General features: G+C 49.9%; 1 protein-coding gene across 4 annotated transcripts in view; it reads right to left on the reverse strand.

Annotated features, from left to right (window-relative positions):
* WNT7B (Wnt family member 7B) overlaps nt 1–12,077 on the reverse strand; it is a 94,455-nt gene extending 82,378 nt beyond the window's left edge. Inside the window, exon 1 of one of the 4 annotated variants that reach the window (XM_032107303.1) lies at nt 11,693–12,077. In XM_032107303.1, coding sequence (XP_031963194.1) covers nt 11,693–11,763 — 71 coding nt within the window. In that variant the 5' untranslated portion in view covers nt 11,764–12,077. Of the gene's footprint in view, nt 1–4,234; nt 4,461–4,585; nt 4,702–4,831; nt 5,242–11,692 lie in introns of those variants that run through there. The other 3 variants (XM_032107301.1, XM_032107305.1, XM_032107304.1) reach the window with 3 other exon arrangements.
* Nucleotides 12,078–19,669: the final 7,592 nt, after the last annotated feature.

Below are 19,669 nucleotides of genomic sequence, written 5' to 3' on the forward strand. Positions count from 1 at the left end.
CATTTGGATTCAAGGATATTCAGGATTTGAGTGCTTGAGCTACACCTTGGCAGGGAGAGGAGTGGCCAGCCACAGATTTACCAGAGCTCTCTGGTTTTAGACAGGGAATTTTATTCTGGGTCTCACAGTGAAATGCTGGACTTTACCTTCTAGAGCTACCAAGAAATCATACCACAATTATTCTCCCGTCTTTGTGTAGCTGCTTCAATACATGGAAATATCCTGTCTTAGGCAGGTAAGCCAAGCTTATGGCAGTTCAGCATAAAAATATCTTTTATCTTTTCTGCTGAGCAAAAGCATTAGCTTTAGATGAGCCTGAAAATACTTGATACCCTTTGAAGATTCACCTGTTCTGCCTATAAGCGAATACATCGCCGAGGGATGGTAAAGTGGAAGGAAGTCCTATTCCAAATCCTCTTAGAGAGGATCATTATTACAGTACCACGTCAAAGGAGAATCTAAGGATCTCAACAGCACTCTCCTTGGGCATTGTATACTGCGTAACTAGAGGCTGAGAAAGCAAGCTTGCCCTAAAGTCTCAGTTATAGAATGTACAAGGTGTAAAAGCAGGGAAATGATGGATTTACATGCAGCTCAGTGACTGAGCCAGAGACAAACCCATTCCTGTAACAGTCAGCTTAATCCTGCCCTGATCTAACCAGGATTAGAAGAGTGGGCCAGGCCTGTGTAACCCTGACTGCACCAGCTAAAGTGGGAGCATCAATCACACCGGCTGGCATTGCAGGTGAAGCTGTGCCCACCGTCCCCTTGAAGGCTCTGCCTCACAGAGCAGCTGGGTTGTTCTCTGCCTGTGCAGCTCCCTCCGGCACTGACAGATTAGGAGGCAAACTCCAGGGACTCTCTCCAGCAGTCCTAATCTTTATGGATTAGGCATGACCACTTTCCTGTAGGCATACGAACAATCTGCATTCCTTCTAATCTGCTTCCCACAAGTGTGAAGAAGCCCTGTTGTTAAGGATACGGAATTGTAAGGATGTGGAAGAGCCAGCAGAACAAATGCAAAACATGCAGAGGATTTTTCTTTCTCTACATTTCCTAACCAAGCAGTGACATCAACTCACCAATATAAATGATTTGTTGTGTTATGGTGTTAAAAAACATATCTGCTTTGGAGATTTGTGCTGCTATTACTACATACACACACTCTCTCTTATGAATTATTCCAAATCACTTTATAGCAAATAACTGAATTAACTGTGTCTATGTGCCAGCAGATAATCCCCGAAATAAACTTCTTAAGAACCGACTCTCACGTTGCTGGTGAATGCATCCAGCCCTAAAGAAGATGAACAGTGAAAGGGGAGCACCAATGGAAAATGGATGTGCACCACCTTTAAAAGCAGCTAAATATGTGTATGTGTACAGACACATGCACACTCCCACATGCACTGCAAGAAACAGTGGCAGTGTTCTACATAATCCTGGCATTTAGATATTTATACTAATTACACCAATATTATTTAATGGCAGCCTTATACTTTAAATATTGAATTGGATTACTAAAATATATCCAGCATTAAAATGCATCCGCTATTGGAGCCACAGTCAGTTTTCTTTTTCAGAGAGTCAGACACATTTCTTCTGGTTGTAAAAATGTTCACAGTGCCTCAGCAGGCCAAAGGCTACCAGGCAAGCACGCTGAAGAAGATTACTTTATCAGATAGCACACTTACAATATAGAAATCAATTTTATAAAGGAGTTGGTTCTTTAATTTTGGAAGTAGTTGACTAAAATTTAACTTTCTTCCCAGCTATTGCACACCAGACACTGAGATGTGGTGCCCGTTTCATTTGCCTTATCCATTCTGAAAACCCCATTTCATGACGATGGGATTTCTCCTTGACAGGTTTTGTCGCAGAATAACAGGGCAGCATCCCATCGCCCCCGGCCTGCATTCCCCGCACCAAGAGTGACTGAGCACGGACACCCCGCACTCCGTTTGCTCGCCCGCTGAAACTCGCCCCCTCTATCCCTGAAGGAGCAGCAATGCAGAAGCCAATGAGTCGTTCCCATAGCCAAAAGATGATAGAGATCTCGAGGAAAATTACCATAACCATTGACAGTCCCTGAGAGCTCACTAAATAGCAGCTTGGGAAGCATCCTTCCCTCCGGAGTCCGGAGAGTGAAGGTAGCAGAAACAGACACCGGTAGATAATGCTCCAACAGGCTCTACTATGCTTTAATCTTCAAAAGCTACCATTAGTAAGCCAGAGAAGTATATTTATACACCAGACAAACACCACAAGTTCAATAGGCTGCTCTCCATTAAGCACTGAAATAACTCCTCTTTCTTTTCACTTCCTACAAGGAGCGAGGCGAAGCACCGCAGCCCGCCCAGCTCTCCCGCCGCTGCTCCCGCTCTGCGGGAAGGATGGGGGGGACACAGCGGAGACGGAGCAAGTGTGGCCGGGGGCTGGGGCCAGGGGTGGCGTGGAGGGGAAGCGGGGGGTTCGGGTCCCAGGCACCCTGTCCCCCTTGGCCCCGCGCGCTGCTTTCTCCCCGGGAAAGCAGCCTGCTCCGTCCCTCCGGAGTGATGGATGGAGGGAGGTGCGCGTCGCTTTGGGGCTCCGCTTTGTTGGGTTTCACCTCCTGATCCCTTTCGCTTCTGCTCTGCTGGGCTGCAATAGGCACCTCCGCTGCGGCTCCGCGGGTCCAGCTCCGAGTGACCTGCAGCGGAGGGGATGAACTGGGGACGGCCCAGGGAAAGGCGAGAGAACATTATTTATCCACCACAACTTCTCATTGTCGCGGGGCAGCGCTCAAAAGATCCCCAAGCAGTTGGCTTTAAATAAAGCAGGCATTGCTTCCCTTGTGTTTCCCCTCAGCAGTCGCCTTAGTATTATTATTATACTTCTATAGCTTTTGCTTTCGGACCTTATAATTATGTCACACAGCAAGGGAAACCGCCAGCATCCCAGCATCTGGTGTGCGGTTGAAAACTTTTGTTTTAAGATTTGAACTATTTATAGAAGGAAAACTTGGTAGGATAGTAATTTCCTACGGTTTTGAGAAAAATATGGCTACGCTTATATTAAAAGGGTGTATTTATTTATTTATTACGACTCCTTCCTCCTGTCTAAAAAAAAAAATAAATAAATAAAACAAACCAACCAACTAAAGATAGCACGGCAAGCTTTTTTACAAGCTATTGGTCACCTACGCAGCAGACATATCCCTCCTGTGAACAGAAACAGGCGGCTCTGGCTGAATTGATCTAACGTGCTTCCATAAATCTAAGTGCTTTTAAAAATCGGTGGCCAAGACATGTGCATTTCATTAAGAATTAAGAATGTAGAAATAGGCTTTTAGTTTCTTTTTATGGGTGTGTTTATTCCTACTTTTCTCCCATAGCGGTGGGATATGTTTTTTCCATGGCCCACAGAAAATAGACGGACACACACACACACAGAGGAACACACGTACTTGTTTATGTGCATGTGTTCCTGTGCACGCTTATAGAGAAAAAACCCCACATACATATTAATCCACATATAGTTCAGGGATAGGACCTCAAATTTGCATCCGTCGGGGCACAAAAAACTGAGGTCGGCACGGGGGTGGGAGAGTAGGGAAATCCATCCGGCCCCGGCAGCCGAGATAAATGCGGGACCGGGGATGCCTAGGTGGGATTCCCCATCACCGACAGAGGTGAACCCCTCTGCCGCAGCCCCGGCAGCCTGGGCAGGCTCCGAACGCCCCAGAGCTCTCCCGGGCCCGATCCCCGCGTTCCGGCACCGAGACTCTTGCCGTACCCCCGGGACTGGGGAGCTGCTCAAGGGAGGGAGAAGGCTCCCCGATTTTAAACCGGCTCCCTCCGCCGGGTACCTGCCGCCCCTAGCGCCCTCCTCTCCGCACGGCTGCCCCGCGGCGCGGTCGGGTCTCCTCCGGAGTGCAGGAGAGCAGAAGCCCTTGACAGTTCCCCGGCAGCCCCTCCGGACTCCGGCTGCAGCCCCGGACGGGCCCGGCTCCCCTCCGGCCGGCGCGGGGACCCCGGCTCACCACCCCCGCCACCCTAACGCGGCGGCCGGCGGGCGCAGAGACCTGCCGGGAGACCTGCAGGAGAGCGACGGCGGACACTCTCTCCGCAGCCCGCGCGGACTAGCCCAGCCGCGTCTTATCCACCGCAATGATAGATACAGATACAGATATTTTAAAAAGAGACCGAAATTCCTCGCAGTCCCACCCACCGACTCTCATTTCCCCCACCCCTACCTCCACCCCCTTCCTCGCAAGGAAAAGGTCCTGGAGCCAGCTCTAACTGCGGGACTGGAGATCCCTCCGGAGCGAAAGCAGCCGGTCGACGAGCGCCTCGGGGTTGGGCGCTCGCCGCCGGCTGCGGCAGCCCCGCGCTCCCCGGGATCTCCGCACACAAACAGCCTTCCCCCGACGGGCGCGAAGCAATGCCCATCTCCGGTTTGGCAGGAGGAGGAGTCGGGGTCGGAGTCCCCAGGGGAGACGCCGGCCGCTCCGCGTCCCGTTGCCCCGCCGCCCTCCCAGGTGCGCCGCCCCCGCTGCGGGCACGCCGGGCCCCGGCCTCCCCGGCGGGGCAGCCCCGGGAGTTACCTGGCGGTGCGTCCCTTCCCCCGGCGGGGTCCGACCAGCAGCGCCAGCACCGCCACCAGCACAGCATCTCCTCCTCCTCCGCCGCCACCACCACCACGCACCTCACCACCACGCACCGCACGGAGCTGCCGCCCGTGCTGGCTTCTCCCGGCTCCCTCTGTTCGCTCTGCGCATTGCCCCTAGGTAGCTGCTAGCGGGGGCATTGCAAACAGTATTTGAAAAAAAAAAAAAATCTGGATCACTTACAGGTAACTCCCACTGGTAAGGATGAGGAAAATCTGAGGGTAATACACTGAGAGTAACACACTGCGAGATGAAAAAAGGATCATGGCTGAATCCCGTTTACACTCTTGAGTTCGCTTCCTTGGTTATTCCTTTCTGGCCCCCCCTGGTCGTAATTCCCCACCCTTTTTGGTATCAGCTGTGGCTTGAATCTGAGTTGGAATCCAGTCCCTTGGGCTTGGGGGGGCTTTGTCTGTTTGTTTGTTTGTTTGTTTGTATTGTTGTGTGTAGTATTCCCCTGGTGCTAATGCTGCTCCCTGTGCAGAATGTGTGCTGCTGCTGCTGCTGCTGCTCTCGCTGTTGCTGCTGCCTCTGGGCTCCTGCCTGTCATGTCTCAGTGGTTGGAAGTTGTTACAGTGGGTTCTTGTGTTGGAATGAGGATGGTTTAAGGGATTTGGATGGCAGAAAGTGCCTCTCTCTCTCCCTCTCTCTCTCTCTCTGTAACTCTCCTGAGACCCGGGGCTGCCATTGGGCAGTCAGTCACTGCAATCCGCCTACTTTTTTTTCTCCCCCTCCTTTTTTTTTTTTTTTTTTTTTTTAGGGGAGGATGACAATGGAAAGACACTGATCTAGCCCGGGCTGCAATGAATCCGTGCTCCCTGGCTGAGCCTTCTCCGTACGCCTCGCCCGGCAAGCGCTCCTTTCGCGCTCCATGGGGCATTTTTAACTCCCCCTCCACTGCTCGGTGGGCTGCGAGCTCCCTGCGTCTGCCGTGGCACCCTTAGCTCGTCCTGAGAGAGAGCCTGAACGAGCTGGCAGCTCCCAACTCCGCTCTCAGTTAATTGCTTTATCGTGGCCGGTTGTCCCGGTTCCACCGAAGGGTTACGCCTTCCCTCCAGCCTCGGCGGGGGTTTGGCTGTTGTTGTCCCTCCGATGTTAAAAATTAAGCTTCGATTTCAGGAGCAACGCAAGAAAAAAGGGACGCATATGTAGTCATAGCTTGACTGAGTGAGAAATAAAGACATGCACACTCGTGGCTTCCCGGCGAGATTGGGTTTCGCGTGAGAGCAGGGAAGGAAAGGACTAGTGTGGAACAGCCGCTGTAGGGAGCGAGCGGGGGGCGGCTGCCGGCGGCTCTCGACTCCCCACACCTCTCGCCACTCCCGCAGGAAGAGCTTTCGTCTCCGCTCTTCCCTCTCCTTCTCTCGTTTCCGAGAAGAGACGTTTCCCGGCAGGTTAGTTGCCTCTCCCCCACCTTCCCCCCGAGCCGAGCGACTCCTGCCCCTTTGGCACCGCCGCGCCCCGCGGCCAAGAGATGCTCGACCCTTCCCGCTCCGGCGGGCGGGAGCCCTTCGCCCCGAGCAGCCCCAGTCGTGCAGGAGACAGTCGCTCTTCCTCTGCATTGTTGGGCGTCTGTCCTTCATTTCGGAAGTGCTGAGAGCGATGGTGCAAAGATGTGCGCTGCAGATACCGGGGCTGGAGATTGAAAACGAACCCCGAAAGAGAAACGGCCACCGAAGACAATTAAACCCAAATGCAGCTGAAATGAGCAACAACCAGGCTCCGAAGTGCCCTCGGTCTGTAAATGTTCGTCTCAGGTTAATTGCCTAATGACTGAAGAAGATGTCTTGGCTAAGAGCTCTACCAAACACCCTGGTAGCAACTCCTCCAGTTAACCAGTCCCAGAACGGGTGCAGCTGTCTCCGCGACACAACGAATATTCACTCAGATGGAATGGGAATTGCAGAACTGGTGCAAAAACGTTGTATGCCACTCAATATGCGATGAATATCTTCTCGGGGTTTGGTTGCTTTAACCACTTTCATCTGCAATGTCAGCCCAGACGTTGGGGCAGTCAACATCCTTTGGAGAAACGCTGATCTCGATTAACAAGAGACGGAAGCTTAAGCCTTTCAACGATTCCAGAACCGTCTTATTTATAATTATTTAGGATTCTAAAATGGTCGTATTTATATTTCTGTAAGTGTGCGTGCGAGCGTATATACAGCAAAAGAGTTAGAGATGTATATCTCCTGCAGTGCCCTTTCTCCTGCTAGACATGGAGCTGGGGCAACTCTGCTAAACGTGAAACCAGGAGAACGAGTAGCCACTTTGAATGTTTTATTTCCAGCATTTGTTCCGCTTCGGATAGGTATTTTAAATGTGCCTCTGCTTTTAAAGATGTGCCTGGGAGGAAAAGGGAGGGGGAGAGCGAACTGTAAAAATGCAAAGCAAATGTTGGCACTGGAAAATTTCGGACTTGTGCTGGCAAAGTTTGACCCACTCCAGCTGAAACGAAGACGGTTTGCCAATTTCTAATTTTCAGGTCGAAACTGACTTTATCCACAGATGTGTTGTGTAGGGGAAGAAAAGTCGTATAAAGAAACCAAGCCTTGCAGCTTCTCTTCGGGGAGTTAGTTTTGATTCTAAAACCAGGGGCCGGTTATTATGCCAAAAAATTACTGATGATGAATGATGATGATGAGGAGGAGAATGACGATTATGATGATGATGATGATGAGAATAACCTTGTAAATTCCATCCAAATGGTTTCTATATGTATGTCAGCCGGGGTAGCGAGAACCACATTCATTTTGCTGATTGAAGACGAAAACATTCCCTTCAATAAAACGTCACACCGGAAGAGAGGTGCTGTCGGTAACGTCTAATATGGGCACTTCAGTATCTGTCACTTTTTTTTCCACAAACAGGTGTATTTTGGACAAAATGGGGGCAGAATGACACTGAAATAGTTGCCGACACTACAGGCGGGCAGGCACTAATAAACTATTTGCTTTTTTTTTTTTCCCCTGTCATCCATCTATTCCCAGCCGCGGTTCCGTTTTTACCCTAAGCCTGGGGACGGTCCGGAAGAAGGGCACGTCGGAAGCCGGGAAGGTGCGCCAGGCGGGCAACACACCGGGTCCTTTCTGGGAGGAACCGCGCGTTCCTTATACCTCACCGAGCTCCAAGACCAGTGCCGGAGGAAAGAAGGCAACGAGTCTCAGAATGAGCGGTGTCTGGCCGATGGGAGGGCAGGGAAGGCGGTGGCGGCAGCACAACGGCAGGTGCCCGTGGAGGGGCCGCGGAGCGTATGGTCCCGCCGGCGGGACGGCGCCAGGCAGCCCCGGGCCGCGGCCGCACCTTCCGGCGTTCCGGGCATAAATCGCGCGGGTCTCCTCTCGGGGCCTCGCCGGAGCTCCCAGAGCTCCACGTGCTGCCCGCCGCCGAGGCTGAGCTCCGGCCGCTGTCTGCCGAGGGCCGGGGGGACAGGGCCGACCCGGGCGGGCTCCCCGCGGCTGGACAGCCCCGGGGACGGCGAGGACAGCGGGATTTCGTTGGCCTTTACCGAAAACGCCGCAAAGCCAAGGCGAACTTCGACGCAGGAGAGGCGAGTGGGACCGGCTGTCCCGTTCCCCGCCGCAGCGTCCCTGGGAGTCCCGAGAGGGCGCGGCGTGCTCCGGCCCTCCCAGAATGGGCCGGGGTCCCCGATGTCCGTAGCTCTGTGCGCCCTCAGCTCGGATGGGCACGGAAGAAGCGTCCCCGCCGCCTCCCAAAGGGGTGCCGACACCTTTCGTTGCTCCCTTGGGCAGCGCCAGCTCCCGCCTCCCGCATCTCTCTAACCGCACCGTGACCTTCTCCCCGCGGGGAAAGGGGATCTTCCCCGCTCCCTTTGGAGCTGCCTGGCTGTCACCCTTCTTTTCCTCCAGAATAAAGAGGAAAAGGGTGGGGTTTGCCCCCAGATCTCTGAGCGGGGTATTGTCCTCGACTCCATCTTTCTGAAAGACACATCACTCATCCCCAGACCTTCCGCTGTGATTTGCATCTGTGGTGCTGCTGTGACTTTTAATTTCTGACGTATTTATTAATTAAACGGTACCCGAATGCTCTGTGATCTTGGCAGGAAATATTTCTGTTTCAGTCCTGCCTGAGGTCAGTATTTGATGTGACCTGTTTTCGCGAGGGGTTAAATGGAGTTAGCGGGGCTGCAGATGCTTTACGCTTCAGTGCCTGGAAATGTAATCGACAGAAATATTAAGGGATGCTTCACCTCACGCCTGTTTCTCCAGCAAACTGGGGGACCGGAAATAGACACGGAAACAACGGAAGATCCCCGAGAGGGAGGACTACCTGAGTGGGACCCTGCTCTCTCCTCCTACCTGGAGAAGATAGTGGTTTTTTTTGTGGGACCCTGCCATGTCACCCCATGCAACACCCCGGCCCGTCCAACAGTTTCTGTATTGCGTTATTTTCTCTCCCCTCGGTGTCATGTTTGCCACCGAAAGTGGAGCTTTTAGCACGTTTTATTCAGACACGAAGACGTGCTCAGCAGTAAGGAAAAAAAAAGCCAACCTGCCAAGCCTCCCCTCTTTGCCGTGGCTGACACGACAGCTCTCTCCTTCCCGCTGAAAATCAGCCGAATGCCCTGGAAGACAGACTGCGTTTTATCTGCCTTCACACCCCCCCTCACCCCCCCCCCCCCTCCAAAGCAAAGAGCTCACCAGAAAAGGCATCATTACACCCAAAGGATATGGTTTCAACAAAATGGTAGTTCCAGTGGCTGATGAAAGAGGAAATAATTGCACCCCACATGCCTAGCCCAGAAGTAGCCCTGGATCTCAGAGCAAATTTCTCTCCTATTGTTCAGAGAAAGTGAAGTATCCTCATCGCCTTACAGGCACGGTGATGGATCTGATAGTTTCCGCAAAGGCTTTTACTGTTCCTGATGTCCGCTCAGTTTCACTTCCAGGCTCAGTCCGACAGCATTCTTGTGATTTTTGCTCTGCGTCCCTTCTAAAATAGCCAAAATTAATTTCGAAAAGAGATCTGCCTTCCAGACTGCAACAAGTGCCCAATCCTCTGTTCCCTTCCGCCGCAGCGAAAGCAATAGCTGTATTATTGCTCTTATTTTGCAAAGCGTTTTCTTCGACCTCGCCTGCCTCTCTGTGAGGGGTGTGCTGTACAAAGTCCTCACACTATTGAAGTAGATATGGTACCCTGTCATCGCTTCATTTATGGATACACAGCCTCAACAAATTCACTACACATCTAAACTCGCAGCAATCCGAGCCTGGAGGACGACAGAGCCCATCGCTGCCGACCACAGCTACGACAAAGGGCGGCACAGGTACTTGGCCTCGCAAAGGTTAGAGCACTGAAAAGACCTCCTGTCTCCAGCGGTCAGGATTTGGAGCTACCCCCAGGCATGTGCCTCAGCTGGGGCAGGGGCGGACGCGGGCTCCCCACCGGGGCAGGGTAGGGGGCAGCGCGGAGGGCATCGCCCGTGCCCCTTCCGCATCCGCGCATCCTCCGCGGGTCGCCTGCGGGGCAGCGCCGTGCTCCGCCGGCCACCGCGGCGGCACCTGCGGCAGCAGGGGCGGGGCGAGGGCCGTGCCAAAAATACCTAAGTAAGCAAACACAAAGGGATGCGACCTGGCTGGAGTCCGCCGAGCAACCCGCTGGGAGCACTCCCGGGACGCAGCCCGCGGGTCTCGCCGGCGCCCTGTAAATGGGACAGCTCTGCCCTTGCTGCCCGCAGCTGCAGGAGCTGGGGGTATACAGAGCCTGCCGCTCCCTTTCTCATCCCCGAGGAGCCCAGATTAATTCCTTCCCCCCTCTGTTTAACCTTAATCCTCGGCTCTGGCGTGCTCCCTCTTGCAGATTCCCTCCCTCTCCTTGCCAGCCCCCTCCTCCCGCCGCTGCCTGGGCTCCTGACACGGGGGACGGGGCTGTTCTCGGCGCGCATCGTGCGCGGAGCAGCGCCCGCGGCGGCGGGTCCCCGTGGGCAGGGCCAGGCCGCTCCTCGCTCCCCGTTGCCCTCCCGCTCCGCTGCTCTGGTCGGGCTCCAGCCTGCTTGTCGCTCCGGGGAACTGTGCCCGTTCTCAAGCCTTTGGGAGCTGCCCTTTGGCTTCCCCGTCCTCTTCCACGTATTGATTTCAAGGTGGGAAGCGAGCGTTTTTGGATTGCAACTCACCTTATGCATTCTTGATCATAAAAAAAATAAAAATAAAAATCCCGCAGCTATGCAAAGACAGGATCTTTAAAGAGTTTGTAGCTCGACAGGTAAGGACTCGGCTGGGGCTCAGGAATGTGGAAATTCAACTCAAGTCAGCCTACTGCGACGAGCAATATTAATAAGGGCATACAGGCACTGGGGGAGAGGCAGAGGGAAAGAGGGCGAAACTTGGCAACCAAAATAACCGCGTGCTCTCGATTGGGGTGATCAAACACCGAGGAGCAAACAGCGGGCTCCCCGGGAGCCCCCGCCGCACCCTCCAGGGCCCCGGGCCGGTCCCTTCGCCTGAGCCCGCTTGGCTTCCCGGGAGCACCAGAGCAGAGGTAGCCGGACCAGTTGTCAAGTTAATTTCAACACGTCCGTGTGATGGATAGAAACGCAAATTGTGTCTAGGCCTGCATAAACCAAATCCCTGAGCGCAGGTTCAGAGCAGGGATTCCCCTCCTCCCGCCCCTTTCGCCTAATACCTCAGCTCTGCTCTATTGTCCCAGCAGCAGCGCCTGAGTTAACTCTGTCAGGCTGCCTTTTTCTTTTTTTTTCCTTTGAGGGTACTGCAAGCCAGAGATAATATTTAAGTTCGCTTAAGCAGTACAAAATAAAAGGATCCGTCATCACCCGCGACCGGCTCCCTGCAAGCTCGGGGCGAGCAGAGCGCCCCGCCGCCGGGCATGGCCCGGGACCGGGGAGACCCACGGTCGTGCTTCGGGGGGCTGCCGGCGCTCGGACACCCGGGGGGCGGAGAGAGAAATAACCACATCTTTCCTTTTCTTTTCCTTTTTTTTTTTTTTCCTCCTTTGCAGTATTTTTCTCCCAACTCTGCACTAACGTGACCCAAAAGCCAAGGAGATTTGTCGTGCACAAGGACTTACCCTAATTTGACATAGATGACTCCAAAGCATAGAAACACGTAGAAAATCCACTTCCGAAAGTTTCTGTGCATGATCTAGGAAATGGACTGAGCCATAAAAATCGCACAAAAAGCCGAACTGATCTTGTCGATTAAATCCCAGTCAAGAGCATTGCTGAAGCTACCCAGGAGCAAAGCTGGCCGAGCTGTAAAAACTCAACTCCGCGCAGATAGGCAGCTCTTCCCAGAGCCATGGTGACCGAAACCAGCTCCGATATTAAAGCTAAAGAGGAAGAAAAAATGGAAAGGGCTGCTCAAAAGGGTAAAACAAAACCCCAAGACAGACAGTCTGAGGGAGAGAATGAGCAAGCACTGATCTTGATCAACTGCCTCATAGAGCCCTGAAGTTCAATCTGTTTTTACTTGTTCTGACTTCCCCAGGTAACACTACGTATCTTGCAATCTATGGCTCCAGGTAGGAGGATCTCTCTCTCTCTTCTCTTCTCTCTCTCTCTCCCGCTCTTCCCTCCACCCCGCATGTGTCATATCTTATCTGTGTGTGCGTGTGCGAGTTGTGCGTGTGTTTGTGTTTCAAAAGGCATGTCCTTAAGCCGGAGTGTTGGGGAAAACACATGAAACCTATCCAATAAGGGAAATAAAGGACTCGTCCTCTCAAACCGAAGCATTTTTTCATTTCCTCTAGTATGGTAACGCAGCTGGATTTGCAATGTACAGACTTCGCAAAAGAAACTGTTAAAACTTTTTTTTCTCTCTCTCTCTTTTTTTTTTTTTCTCCTCCTTTTTAAACAAACAGAGGCAGGCGTTAATCCCCACTTGCTGCACTTGCTGGCAGCTCCGTATCCTAAAAGGCAACGTGTGTCCAGACCACTTCTTCGGCCATTTGACCCTGCTGGACAAAAATGCCTGCCACCAAATTTGATATAATTTTCCGCAGTAAGAAAACATGCTTCCTCCTTTGAGAAACAGATACACTCGGCTTCTAACACCAGTTTAGGATATTCAGTTTGCTGCTCCTAGAGAGATTAATCAGTGAGACAAAACCTCGCTTTGTGCTCAGACACTAACAAGGAGCAAGGCTTCCTTTTCTTTCTGTTTTTTCTCCTTTCATTTCTTTCTCTCTGTTTTTTCTACTTTTCTTCCTCACTGCTTTCTGAGCTGCTCAGTTTATTCCTGCATTCTGTGGAATTATCTGTTCCAGTCAACTATACAATGTGTGCCTGTCCGGAGGCACAGATCTTGCATGCATACGCACGCTTAAATAGCACTCTGATACAAGTCTGTGGGGCTGTAGGGAGTTACACAGATACGGAAAAACTCGTGCACCTCTGCCCTCTCCTACACATACATTCATATACGTGTAGCAACAGTCAGCACAGATGGCTCTAGGCATCTCTCAAAGAGAATCGGCTAAACACACCAGGAAAGGCTGAAAGGAAAGCAGGCAGTGACAAGCAAGCAAAAGAGGCTGAACACACAACTTCGTCGTAAAGTATCTATCCTGACGGAGAAAACAGAGGATCTTTTAAAGGCCAGCCAGGCTGCCGTTGTTGAAGAGGTGCAGTGTGAAATCGCAGTTCATGTTTAGACTCCCTCAGTAAAGGCTGTCCGCACCTTGCCATCACCTAGCCAGCCCACGAGAACAGAGTCCTCTCCAGGCATCATGCAGAGACCCCAAGCCGGTCCCAGTGAGGGCAAGCGGAAGCGAAGCGGGACAGAGAAGGGCCGTGCTGGGGAAAAGGGGGCTCAGAACGAGTCCCCCAGTAGAGACGAAGGCAGCCGAGATTTCCCACTCCGCCGCCAGCTCCGATTCCTCTGCCTGAGGATCGGTTTGGCTCTTTTCTCCCCGCATTCCTCAGTTTTATTCTTTAATAATCAGCGCTCCGGCTTTCGGAGGCAGCCAGCTCTCCTACAGTCCACTCGGCTACACTGTCATCAGTACTCAACTACAAACGATTTGTCCTTAAAAAATGCCGAGGCTTCCCTTCACACTCATTTCCTTGTATTTAAATGTAATTTATTCTCTTTTTTTTTCCTGATCCAACATAAGGGGTTTTTTGTTCTTCATTTCCGCTATTTTAAAAGCAATTTTTGGTAAGATGAGGCCGTGTTTCACAGAATCACAGGAATCCCAGGCACATGGTGTGATTCTTGGGGTTGTCCTGTGCAGGTCCCTGAGTTGGACTTTGAGGATCCTTGTGGGTCCCCTCCAACTCAGAATATTCCGTGACTCTTCGTGATTCTGTTTCCCCTTTGCCAGAACCATGTCTCCAACAGCCTCGTAACTTTACCCACAGCTGCCTCCCAAAGCCTTCGACCAACACCAAAAGGTCATTCACGATGCACCCCCACAATCACCCGCCACCTGTGAACCTTTTTTCCGGTTTTTGAAACTTTTTGGAGACGAAGTGTCGTGCGTCCCTCACGAGCGTCGCGGGCATGCGGCGGCGGGAGGAACGGGGTACGCGAAGATCTGCCCTGCGGCCGGGGCGGGACGAGGCGGGTGGCAGGGCTGGGCGATGCCGAGGGCGGCGGCGGGCCCGGACGGCGGCAGTGGGCCCGGACGGCGGCAGTGGGCGGGTGCCGCGGGGATGTGCCCCGGGGATGTGCCCCAGAACTCTGTCCGCAGAGCTGCCCCGGGTATGTGCCCCGGGAATGTGTCCCGGGGATGTGCCCCGGAGCTCTGTCCGCAGAGCTGCCCCGGGGATGTGTCCCGGGGATGTGTCCCGGGGATGTGTCCCGGGGATGTGCCCCGGGGATGTGTCCGCGGAGTTGGCGCAGCCCCGGCTCCGGGCGGCCCCGGCCTGTCCCGCGGGGTCACAGCGCCACCCTGCGGCGATTCGGCGGGGGCGGGGGTGCTGCGGGGCTCGGGGAGCGGGGCTGCGGGGCGGCCCCGGTCCTGCCGGGCTGGGACGCGCTCAGGAGCTCCGGCGTCGACGGGACGCGCAGACCGCGCCCCTCCGCCGCCGCTAGCTATAGGAGCGCTGCACCTGGGAGCTGCCCCTGCGCTACCTCCCTGTCCTTTGCCCCCGCACCCGTGCCCAAACCCGGGTGTGGGTCCGGAACCGGCGTGGAGGGGCAGGCCGCCTCCCGGCGTGTGAGGCCATGTACATTCACCGGCCAGGGAGATTAGGAGGAGTGAGGGGCTCAGCGTCACAACTATGTGTTGTTACTGGTCTCCTCTACAGACCCCTCGTACCTCTTTGCCTGTTTTCTCACAAACCCCATGGAAGTAGGAATGCAACTCATATTGTCTTCATCTCCTCAGTGACTACATGCTCACCATCAGGCTAGCACATTCCACTTGCTTCTGTGAATTAGTGAGTATTCTTCATGCAAACCCAAGAAGTTTCAACAACAGAAACTAGGCTAGATTGTGGCATCGTTTAGAGGGCAAAAAATTTCTGTATTTTTGACCCTTACTCCACTGTTATCTTCAGCTAATTGATTTGAAGATCCTGGACTGGGGGAAAATTAGATTTTCTTCCCTTCAAATATCAGTTTGACTATTCCTGAAAACTTAGGCTAAGGATAAGAAGATTTAATGAAGCTGAATAATTCTGTGATTTAAGAAAAAACCCCTGTAGAATATTAAAATGGTTAATTCTCACATTAGTATTCGGAGATTCACCTAATTACTTTATGTGCAAAATATATAAAGCCCGTTGAATTACTTTAAACAAATACCATCTTAGTAAAGCTAAAAGACTTTCTGGACACAAGGTAATATTCCTGAATACTAAAGCATTGGTAGACGTGGGTTGAAACCATTTGCTGAATGCTTTTCTAGCGCACATTCTTATTTATTACTCATCCAAAACAACTGGCATAGCAGGGGATATAGCCAACTGAAAATTCCGTAATTCACTTTCTCAGCCACTGACTTTCTGCTGACAAAGCTCAACATTCACACCTCCAAAACCTGCCAAAAGAAAGGTCACCTACACACACTTCTGCTGGTCCCCACACTCTTCCCACACCTCCCCACAGCCTTTTGATGAAGTGGCTTCTGTGGTAAAATATTTCAAAGCCCTATTGAGCTTCAGCTTTTCCAATCCATCACAAATGCATTTACCCCCACTCCAGATGGAGAGCCTTTTCCTTCACCTAGGGAGGAGAATCCAAGTGACCTTCAGAAGTCACTGGTCAGGCTGTGAATCTGAAAGCTTACTTAGGTGTTAATTTCTTAAAAAAAATGAAGATGATGGGAATGAGATTCACTGGCCCAGGCATAGGTCCCATTTATTCCAGGCTGTGCCACAAGGGACATAGTGCTGTTTGTCTGACCTGGGGCTTATAGGATTTCATGAACGGGGAACTTTGCCCAAGCAGGAGGAACAATCCGCACAGTGTGAGAACAGCTTGCAGCCTGCACAGCTCTGTGAATGGAAGTATGAGCACGCAGGACCAAAGGGGAAAGGAACTGTTGGTCACAGGTCATCATCTTCCCTAGCATCTTTCCAAGTACAGTGTTCAAAATCAGAGTAAATCCTGCTAAATTTCTGGGGAATGCAGACAATTACAGAGAAAATTACTCTGTGATAGGCCACTTTACGTGCCTTTCTCTTCTTTCTGCACTGCTCAGATCAACCACTGGACCAGGAGCTGGACTTGGATGATCCTTGCGGTTCCCTTCCAGCCCGGGATATTCTGATTCTGTGTGCGCTTGTTTTAAGTCCCGAAGGCTTAACTACAAGGCAAATCCAGCTGCATTTATCCCAGCCAACCACTCTCTGGCACTGTTGCTCCATCCAGGAGTTTAGAGGAACACACAGAACAACTGTCTCTAGGCTGTATTTCAGGAAGCAAGCCCTTTCATTCTATCTTGCAGAAACAAGCGTTCTCCCCAGTCCTCGCGACACAAATGTCTAATCAAAGGAGCATTTGCACATTTCTAATCAGTACAGCAATTCAGAGATTTAAGGTTTGAGACTGTAGATTTTGAAGTTCCGTGAACAACTTTTATTCCATGCTTCAGATAATACAGTGAGACATCATTATTGAACTCAAGTCCACAACTTGCCTAAGATAGCCCTACTAAAGAAGCCTACTACCAAATGAACGCAAACTAAATACTCAGTTTAGCAAGATTTCTACTGGAATCAAGATAAAATAAATTTAGACTAGTAATTAAATCTGTAATCAGCAAGTCTCTAGGCCCTACAACTACATACGATGCAACAAAGGAAAAATCAGGATTCAGAAGTAATTTTTACTGTGATTTACGTGCTCATTCCTATTTTCTAATTATATTCTCAGACATATCTAGGTAGGAAAACGCCTTTTTAGTTATCTGTGGTTTTGAAAGATGACTACAAAAGATATCATAGTGGGTTTAGATTACACTTAACCTTTAAAATCGTCTTTCAAAAGCTAGGGGACTGAATAGCTTCATGAGATATACTGATCTTGTTTTGCCTGCCTGTTGAGCACTGCAATTTTTGAAAATATTACAAGGGAAGCTGCACATTGTTAAGCAGTCTTTTCTTCCAAACTGATCTTCTCTATTGTTACCTTACTCTATCTGGTGCAAAATGCTTTTTAGCTTCTGAGTTGCAAACCAATAAGCATTGATAATCAGCTTGAGAAGACTAAAGCTCTACCTCTTCTGTGTGTTTGGCCTGATGTTCTGTCCCAGTGAAATTGCATCACTGTAGATTTCAAACACAACCAGACTTACAGTTTGCATCACAGGGAAAAACCTTGAAATCTCATTGAAGTAAGCAACACATTCCCCTTCAGACACAGTGAGACCCACAGTGTTTGTACCAGGGCAGCATCCCAGTGTAAGGCCAAAGTGGCCACAGTGCCAAATCTGGGGATGAGCTTGTAGATAGGGAGCATAGCACTCTTCTATCAATGCTTCTCTCAAGGGAAGATTGCTTCTTAGCGAAATTACAACAGAAACCTTCCTACCCTTTAGTTGCCAAAGAGAAAAGTCTACCAGGTCCTATTGTAGGTTTTTCACCACCACACCTGTCCCCTTGCCAGATATTTGCTTTATCCCTATTGTATGAAGCAAGATTGTGAGTCTAGAGTTGCAGGGTCCTTTGGATTCCTTCTTCAGGTAACCCTCCAGAGATGTACTTTTCATTGTAAGAAGACAGGGTGCCTTAGTAAGAATAAGCAAGAGAAATATAGCAGAGAAAGAGTATTAATTGACAAATAAAATGTGATGATGGTTCTCTCTTCCAATTGAGCCAGACTTCAGTATTTGGAGCTCTAAGGTATCATGAGGTTTCCACTTACCCTATCTCCATCCATCCATGTTCTGGCTTCATTGCCAGACACTGAGACAAAATTTACTTGTTTCTACTTTGAGCAGTGTGGAGATAACTAACTTCCCACTGGCTTGACCACAACGTGGATGAGCTTACCTCTTTTTTTCATTTGTCAATATATCACTGGTGATACATCTTAGTCATGTGAATCTCCTTTAGCAATTCATCTTACTGCTTTCAAAGGTATTACTCATAATCTCTCAGATAAATGCATTTCTGTCATCAGACAAAATACATGCCTCTGGGATTGCCTCCAGACCAGAACAGCATCACTGCGTGTACCTACACAAAAATCTTGCATTTTCACTAACTGCAAATACAAAATCTTGTAGCTTCATTAATTGCAAAACCAAAAACCTTGTCATTTCATTAATTTCAAATAACCATCTATAAAAGAAAAAAAAAATCTCAAACCTGCTTTTTTATTTTTTTTCTTTCTGATTTCTAAACTACACTTCCCAGAAATCTCAGGTCTACAGTCAAAGTGCCTATCTCTGTCTTGCTACCTGGTGCATTCCCCTGTCAGGGAAACATCCTGAAAGGCAAATAGTGCAGATATAAGAGTATCTTTTTTTCCCTCATATTCAACTCATTTCAGCAACCAGTACGAAACTCCATAATAGTAGACCTATGTTTAGGTCATATTCGGTATCTTGTAATTGAGCCTTTAAACATTCTTTTTTCTCGTAAGAATAACTCATTAATGGACTCGATAACCATCTCTTCATAGAAATACAGGACTTTACAGGCTTTATTCATATTGAAATTATTAATTTGTTTTATTGTATACTGCTTGCTACTTGGAGATAAATCTGTGTGAATATGAACCCTCCTGTTTGGAATAAAAATATCATCTCTCAATTTTGTGCATGTTGTTTTTAAAAACTACTCTGATGATCTGTATTTATATACATTTGGCAGTACATTATTTCTAGATTTCAAAAGCTAATCACATGCCTTCCAATGCCTGATGTTTTTAAACAACAAACGAGAACCTCTGGATTATTTTGTTCCATACACGTGAGATGCCAAGAAAAACTCCTTAATGTGATTTTTTTTCCGTGCTCACAGAAATTACTGCCTTCTAAGAAAAACAGGCATATCTAGAATTGCAATATTTAAAATTATCCTGATTTTTAAAATAAATCTAATAATGGAAGTGGGGGAGGGAGAGTCCAGACATTATTTTTGAAAGCACAGGATTGATGATATTAATGTTGCCAACCTAAACATGAGAACATTGGTTTGTTTAGCTTGCTGTCTTTTCCACCAGCCATCATTTAAAACCATCTACTGCTCTTACCTAGGAGAGTCTGCAGTTTATTTACAGCTACGGTAAAGTCAGTGCTGAAATAAATGTCCATTCATTAGGCTACTTCTTAGGAGTAAGAAATATTTCTAGTGTCTTAAATCTAAAATGAATGCCCTATTAAAAAGGTTTTCAGGTGACAATGACCCCTAGTGAGCAGTTTTATAAGGATGTGTCCAACGAAGTTTACTCTTCATTCATCCTTCATCTGTTTTCCAGAACACTTGTCTCTTTTACATGGATATTTTAATCATCCCCTCTGTATATCAGGGTTTGACTAACCTAGCTATTGTTGTCATGCTGCAGTTCTATGAAAAGCAGAATCAGATATATTAACACATATGTAGTGGCAAGACTTTGGAAATTATCTAAAAAAGTTTGCCACTCTTCC

Source organism: Corvus moneduloides, chromosome 4 (genome assembly GCF_009650955.1).
Source record: "Corvus moneduloides isolate bCorMon1 chromosome 4, bCorMon1.pri, whole genome shotgun sequence".
NCBI lineage: Eukaryota > Metazoa > Chordata > Aves > Passeriformes > Corvidae > Corvus > Corvus moneduloides.